This window comes from Echinococcus granulosus (genome assembly GCF_000524195.1).
Source record: "Echinococcus granulosus chromosome Unknown EG_S00183, whole genome shotgun sequence".
Taxonomy (NCBI): domain Eukaryota; kingdom Metazoa; phylum Platyhelminthes; class Cestoda; order Cyclophyllidea; family Taeniidae; genus Echinococcus; species Echinococcus granulosus.
The window spans coordinates 47,235-55,182 of record NW_020170563.1 but is presented as its reverse complement, the minus strand read 5'-3'; the positions used below and the strand labels follow the sequence as shown (position 1 = coordinate 55,182).

At 38.7% G+C, this 7,948-nt stretch overlaps 1 protein-coding gene across 1 annotated transcript; it reads right to left on the bottom strand. All coding sequences in view use genetic code 11, as the record gives it.

The window, feature by feature from the left end:
* Window positions 1-807: 807 nt before the first annotated feature.
* On the bottom strand, window positions 808-7,531 carry EGR_10011 (Oxalate:formate antiporter; the record flags this gene model as incomplete). Its single annotated transcript, XM_024499260.1, has 13 exons — window positions 808-860; window positions 997-1,106; window positions 1,235-1,323; window positions 1,683-1,901; window positions 2,201-2,323; window positions 2,521-2,674; window positions 3,248-3,294; window positions 3,559-3,679; window positions 4,683-4,813; window positions 4,958-5,084; window positions 5,613-5,680; window positions 7,181-7,446; window positions 7,486-7,531. 13 exons carry the CDS (start codon window positions 7,529-7,531, stop codon window positions 808-810), a joined length of 1,554 nt encoding a protein of 517 aa, XP_024346324.1.
* Window positions 7,532-7,948: the final 417 nt, after the last annotated feature.

Genomic DNA, 7,948 nt, shown 5'->3' with positions numbered 1-7,948 from the left:
GAGCCTCCTAGGATTGTTTAGTGGTATTGGCAAGTCTGCACTCTCAAAAATTACCAAGGTCAATCAAACTCTGTACCTTGTGTGTGTTAGGTGTTTTTGTTTCATATCTTAAAATTTATCGTTTTACATATGTACTCAAAGTGCGGGCGTTTCTCCTTCATCCTCCAAAATCCGTTATAACTGGGATTTTACAATTATGTAGTGAAGTTCTACGCACGAGCTGTCTCGACCCTACCAAAGCTACCAATCAGATAATTAACGAATAAAGACTTCAGGATAGATATTTGCATTGGTTAAGTGCAGGTGAGTCCACGTAAATGTGTTACGTGTGAATACGATTAAAGTTGCTGACTAGTGAGGACTGCCGTTGGCTTAATCCGAGACCGCGCTTGAGGCCTACAATGCATGTTTATGACAAAGCATTGGCCTTGAGAATGAACGACTACTCGTTTATCGAAAGTACAGCCTTAGCCAATTAGAATGTGTGAGTAAGGGTGCGATTTTTTCAATGTGAAGAACTTATTTGTGTTGACGGGACCCTCAAGAAAGCTGAATGTAGACATTTCTCCGAGATTCCAGGCATTCCCAGAAGAAATAAACGCTTGGTGATCAACGTCCTTTTAAGTGATTAACGAATTTGAATATTAGTCACTTTAATTACCTATAACATAAAGTCCTTTATTTTGCAAAGAAATATTCTCGAGCTGTTCAGTTGCTATGCACCAAGTTCAGAATTTGAGATGGAAAACACATGAAGATATGGAGTCATTTGTGTGGAATAAGATCACCTTAAAAGTTAGTAAGCAGTTATACACTGAGCTTGTTTGACCTTCGCATAGCCTTCGCGATTTTTGCACAATCTGCAAAGGATAAAACTGATATTGCGTGGACAGATTTGATTTTTGATGAGTAGTCAAATGCAAAAAATGAGTTGTTTTACAATATTTGAAAACAATTTTCAATTTGGGGATTTATCTTATGCAAAAGAAAACTTACATAGTAGTTGTCGACGAGGAGAAATTAAGTACTCTCCCGTTGACGACAGGTAATAGCTTGACATACCCTCGGAGCGTTGGTATCGGCCAAATAAAGCGCACAAACGAAACCTGAAAAACGTTAACCTTTTTTTGCCTATTTTTGATGATACGCGGTAAGTTCGGCCCAATTTAAAAGCAACAATAACCTCTAGGTTATAAATTTCGGTGAGAATTTAAGCCAAAGTAAAGAAACTTACTGAAAAGACAGATAGCTCCACAAGATACGAAGATTTCCGTAATGTATTGCTCCAGTTTCACGAAGTAGACTATGAGTGCTCCGATTATGCTGCCGGGGGTCTTAATGAAAACTAGTTTCTTTTATAATAATGCACCGAATAAGAGGGAGTAGCTGTCTTCTAGCCTTAGCCATTTTAAGTGATTCATGGATGCAGAGAAGATAATGAGAGGAAAAATCCTCAATATTTAATTAGCAAACTTTATAAGCAGGGACTTTATGCAGTCCCAAAAAGTATTGATGATGAAGCAGGCGAAAAAGATGGGATGACAAATTTACATGCAACTTGTTCTGGTTTTCAGTAGCCATGTGACGTGATTCAGGATTTTATGGCTGATAGCATAGAAGAATGAAGGAATAAGAAATATGGACGTTATCATTGATTATTTTATCTCATTTTAAACACTCACAAATGCGCTGAAGACGATACCGTAATTGGCGGCAAAATGCTTGTGCCCAAAGGCGCGCGAAATTCCAAAGGGCAGTAGAACGAAGTTACCTGCCACACTGAAGTAGATGAGAGACACCCACAGAGCGTAGAGATACTTGCCAGTCACAGGAAGTGGGGGAATGAAGGGCAAAGTGATGAGAATTACACCGTAGAAGAGGTTCAAACAGCACAGCGGCACCTAAAGTTGCAAAACGAATAAATATAAAGTATCCTTCGCCCACCTCTGTAATATGTAAGTAATTGCTTTTGGGGGATGGCAGCAAATACCACTCGTAGAATATGCTCGTGGAAATTTTTAATAAAATACGGCAAAGATTGCCATCAAGGTCATTTATTAGTTGATGCTATTGAGCTTGCTACTAAAGTTAAATAAGTAACAGGTTAATCAATAATCTGAATTCGAGAGTAGTCGATTCTATTTTTGAGTGTAATATGACCGCTTCTGCTGAAATCAAATAATTGGGGAAGATGGATTACCTTGTATGAGAATTTATCACCCACTGGACCCCAGCCTACTCTAGCCAGGGTATTGAACACCGCTCCCAGTGTGCTTACAAGGCTTAAATACTTGTCGTCTGGAATTGATCGCTGACCCACAACCTGTGCAACAAAAGAATGCTGATGAAGTAGTTAATTCGCATCTTTGTGGGAACTACCTACATTCCAAAACCGATTCTTAAAGGAAAGTTTTATTACAAGGAAACTTCTTCAAAGAGAAGGTAATATTTAAAAAGTAATAAAATAATAATTAACTTTGTTGGCATTATATTATTTTTGGGGCACTTCCTCACACTCACCTTTATTGTAGCAGTGATGAGTGTCAAGGGGATGAGAGACAGGCACATGATGGCCCAGAAGAGATAGACATCAACTTTCTGAAGCACCTCCCTAGGAGACAGATCACTTGCAGATGCCTTTCCTTTCAAGGCTGTTTTATTTTGCGAAATCTCTCTATGATAAAAGGAGGGTATAAAGTAGTCTTGGCTAAAAAACTTATCGGATCACAATAATTTAATAATTTTCTTATTATTCAAATTAAATGAATTATGCCGATGACTCATTACGCGTTGTCCAAGATGAATGGATGAATTACGGAGATTGGTGGGTGGGCGAGTGGATACAGAATGGGAGGGCAAATGCCTTTAGCCTACCATCCACCTAGATATCAGATCAGATCTGTCACTCGCTAGGACCACGACTACCGCGCATGTTGTCAAGGTTAGATTAAGAGGACCTAACGGAAGAGAACTGACTCGTGCTATTAAACAACGTAGTGCATGTTCAGTTAATTAGCTAGTCACATGACTTTACAACAGCGAACCGCCTTCCGCACTGAATCCGTTTGAAAGGGTGACCCATCTCCGTAAATAACATTAAGTATCCTAATTTTTTTTTATTTTACAAAAGCGCAATAAGGTGAGAAACAAATCCAATAATCGCAATTTCAAGTGTGCAAATCCAGCAACAGTAGAAGTGGCATGAAACATGTGTATGGAAATCTCTTGAGTATAATTGGTAACTCACACGGAATTATCAGTCAAATCTTCAGTCACCTCCACGATCTGCGATTCCTTATAAAAAAAATCAACGTAAAATTGTCCTCATGGGCCATAAATGCGTATTACCCAAGAGAAAAGAAATGGATAAAGGCTTTTTTTTGGAGCGAGTTATTTCAAAAATCGTATCAATTTTTGCTTTTGCGCCAACGATGTGAATATAATTGTGCATTTATTTCGAAGATGCATGCAAACTGTAGAAAAAATACAGATTTCGCAGAAGAAGAAAAGATTACACTCCAGCAATTTGGTTGAATGGGAGTTTTTTGATGAACTCACTTCTTCTTCTGGTCTCGGACGAACAAAGATGCAGCCAAGCAGCTGAAGGCTTGCCATAATTCCACCAACTATGTAGAGGCACTTTGGAACACGTTGTAGCATCGTCTCGTCCTCGAACATTCTGTGATAAAGGCGAAAATACACAAATTTTTACAAAATGTATTTTTCGGGTTTCACCAACCATTTTTTAAGTTACTTTTTTCTCATAAAGCACAAATTGATTATTGTTTGTTTGAGGTCGGTAAATAGGCTTGTAGAGGTTATAATGGGAGGAATCGTATTGAAACTTACAAGATGCACCACCACTGTTTGAATCACAGATATTAATTCCGTGACAATTCATCACACAGTCTCCATTCATTAATTTATTAATGCTAGAGCTGAGGTTCGCATTAATTCAGAAATTTGCACTAGTTAAAAATGGTAAGCGGTTATGGTGCCTCGAGTCCCGTGGTTTCTTCCCTTCGACTAGTTAGTCACCCTCAAAGTTTGGGAATAAGAGTTTTCATTAAGGGGTGAAGATAAGTGCTACACTTATGCTCGATTTATTTTACCGAGGGAGAGCATTTCATTGCACACTGGACGTTGTCGACAGGTGTGTGTATGCCGCAGGCAAAAATTAATTACCATAAACTTATGCTGACTTTGCCGGTATGAACAGTGTAGAGCGTGATCACGAAAACAGTACAGTAGGGTTTGAATGTTCAGGAATGTGACTGTTGGATCCACTTATGATACTTTGGCTTTTGATTGCCTCAATTTCGGTTATTTGGATGGGTGCAAGTATCCGCTGACGACAGATAAGCATTAACTACAGCTTAGATTGACTCTCTATTGTTAGAAGGCAGACGTTTTTACGGCATGTATGCGAAGTCATTGATGAAAAACGTGCATTAATTATTGCAAGTCCCAAACCATCTGGCATCGTATACATAAGGAGCAACCATCATCCTCCCAGGGTAAAGAATTTTAAGGCGCAACCATCGACATTAAACTCAACGTTGCGCAAATCTCATAGAAGAGGACATTTTTGTGGTGGGCAAAGTATAACTTAACAATTCAGAAATAAGTGATTTCAAGTACAGGAAACAAGGGATTAAAAAAAGAACGATGGGGAGACTTACTGAGTAACATTGTTGACGGCAAGATTCTGTGGGTTGATGATGGCGGTTTGCAGGGGTGTAAGGATAATGGCGCCAGCTCCGAAGCCACACGCGCAGATTCCGACAACCAAACCGCGGCGCTTTGGAAACCACTAAAATAAATGAGTGGAGAAGATATGGATTTTTTGTTGACAGGTGGATGGGTGATTAGATAAACGGTAGGTATTTGATCGTATAGATAAATAAGGAAAAAGGAGAAATGAAAAAAGGAAAGGAAGAAATGAAAGAAGACCTACCGAAGCAGCCAAAGCGAGAAGGAGGCCATAAGAGGCACCCACTCCCCATCCCACCATGATGGCGTAAGTGGAGATCACCGCAGCGAAACCCACTTTTAGTGTCAATGGTGTCAGTAGGATTCCAGCACTAAAAACGATCGATGGCCATACATTAAAGTCAAAGTTTTAGTTAAATTCTAGTTGATAAACTTATGTGATCTCATAACAGAGAAAGCGACTGATTAGTCATACAAAACTGATCACAAGAATTTTGAGAACGTTCATGCAGTGAACAGCTAAGTCATTAAAGCTTAATTTAAATAATTTCCTTTATCCCACCCCTTCGACAAATATGAATCCCTTGACTTTAATGAACCATTTTAACTTCTGGAAGTGGCCTTAGTGTTTAGCCAAGACAACAAGGAGTTAAGTAAATTAATTACCAAATTAATTTAATAAATTACTAAATGGTTTAAGTTAAATTAATTAACATTTTAACAAAACCATTTAGAATGAAATACTAAGACGACCCAAACTTAGCATAATTTTTGAGCTAGTGTTTGAGACATCAAGACAGAACACCACCTCCATCCCTTACCTTGTCATTAAAAAAGAACAAAGGATCATATTGCAAAATGTCACTTTTGAAAAAGTTTGTGCAAAACATTGTACATACATATTTAGTCGATCCCAGTAAGATAACTCCTCCTGAAGTGTACGGAATTGAATATGTCGATTGTGTTCCTAGCCTTAACACCAATACATCACCTATAGATCTTACATTTTCATCCATCAGAAAAGATTTCTGTTGTAATTAATGCCAAAAAACCCCGAATCTTCACTGTTAACCAACACTGAGTAAATGTCGCACAAAATTTGAACGCACATGGAATATTGTTACTTTCATTTGGCATGTGATTTACGGAGTAAGCAATCTGAAGTTAGGAATTTACCCAGTAATTCGATGCATTGTAATTCACGTAGCTGACTACTATTTTGCAAGTATTTAAAAAGGATGTTTTTAGTACTTTTTTTGGGAGAATCAAATGTAAACCTATGAGACCATTTTAGAGATAGAGCCCAAAAATCAAAAGAACGCTGTCGAAAGCTGAGGCTACAAATGATTAGTTCATTTGAATTAGTCCACCCAAGTTACGTCAGAATGACGTAAGCACTCAACCAATGATCTCGACCTCTGGTCCCTGGAATACCTGTGTAAGAATTTTGACAAAACAGCAAATTCCTAAGCCATGCATTCACTTTTACAGAGGAAGATCCTGTACCCATCCCTGATTGGTTTGATCTAAAGAAATTTAATAAATGTTCCATCCTTTCTTTCTCAATCGAAACAAAGGGACTTTCCATTTCACCCGTTGTTTAAATGCTAATAACCTCGTTAGCCTACAAATTGGAACTCGGGTCGTTATGAGTATAATCGTCCTGTGCATCCTTACTGGCTCTACAGAAAAAAAATAATTTGCAAACTCATTCGGAGGTAAGATCCGATTCTACATTCTTTTTGCATGAAAGATGTGATTATTTGAGCGCATAAACTTCAAACTGACTTCCTATTCTGCAAGCTAGCTGATTTTGGGTGAAGAAAACAAATGGTCACATTTTTTATAAGAAAAATATGCTCCAAGAGGAGTGGGCAAAAGAGGAAGGTCTGCTTAAGTTAAACGTCACCATGCTATTCCAAAACCCCACTTGTGAAACCAATGCAAATGCTTTCACAGAGCTATGACAAGAATATGTAGTGAATTGATATAGTCTTTAACTGCTTTCAACTACCCAAACATCCCGGCCCCTTGTACAATAGTAGTGACGGTTCTTTCATGCTACTTTGACTTACTACGACTTTAGAGAGGGCTCAAGGCTCCTCTTACCAATATTAAAGCTGTTAGCAACAATTAACTTCTATTTATCACATTGCAAAATTAGCTACGGATAATCAAAGTAAAAATCCCATCACTTGAACAATGGAAGAATCCATAACTTGGAAAGTATGGAAATTAGAAACTACTCCACCGCTATAAATAAATGAATAAAAAGGCCGTTTTGATACCTCACTGCAATAACTTAAAATTATTCTATTTTAAAGACATTATTTTTTCTAAAATACTGATAATTTTTATGAAGGTATAATGGGGAGGGCGACTTCTTGCACCGGTGTTTTTGAGGCCATAAGTATACAGGTTATCTGGATTACAAAAAATCAATACATGCGGCCTGCACTTAACTTACCTGGTAAAAACACGCTAAAAATCGATGGTAATAGGCATTAAAGCATTGCTCTAAAGCGCAACTAGTCGCAGTGACTTGCCTGTGAACCATCCATGAAAAAAGAAGCAAGGGTCTGTAGCCAACACGTGAGATGAGAACAGTTGTGGTGGGGGTGGCGATGCCCTGGATGGCATGAAGACAGCAGGAGAGCCAAATGGCCAGACTGTAGTCAACGGTGACATCGGTGTACTTGTGCATATAGGAGGCCAGATAAGGCATTACGTTGGCTAGCGGTTATTAGGCAGGGGAATAGAACGCTCACTCACCTAAGGTTGTGAGGTGCCCTAAGGGGGCCAGACCACAGCAGGCCATTAGAACGGCAAAACACCCCTGTAAAGTGTCCCATGAAGTTCTCTTGTGCATCACGAACGAAAATACAACTAATTTGGATTGATTAATGCGCCTCTGTCTATAAACATGGCTTTTATATAAGCTTTGTTTTATGTGTATGTGCACGCTGGTGCGCATGCATATGTGCGCACGATTGACGATTTTGGTAAATATAAATAGTCAAAAATCTCTCTTTGCAAGCATACTTTCTTGAACCTCCAAACGTATGAATCTAATAACGTGGAGGGATTCGAGAATCCATCCTAACCTAATCATTTAGTAAGATATACAATGGATTCACCACTTTTTGGATGTAGCAAGTCGTCAGAAATTCCGGATGCCAAGAATACCACGCAACTACTACGTGACAGAGTGATTTACAGTCAATGGAGTACCACA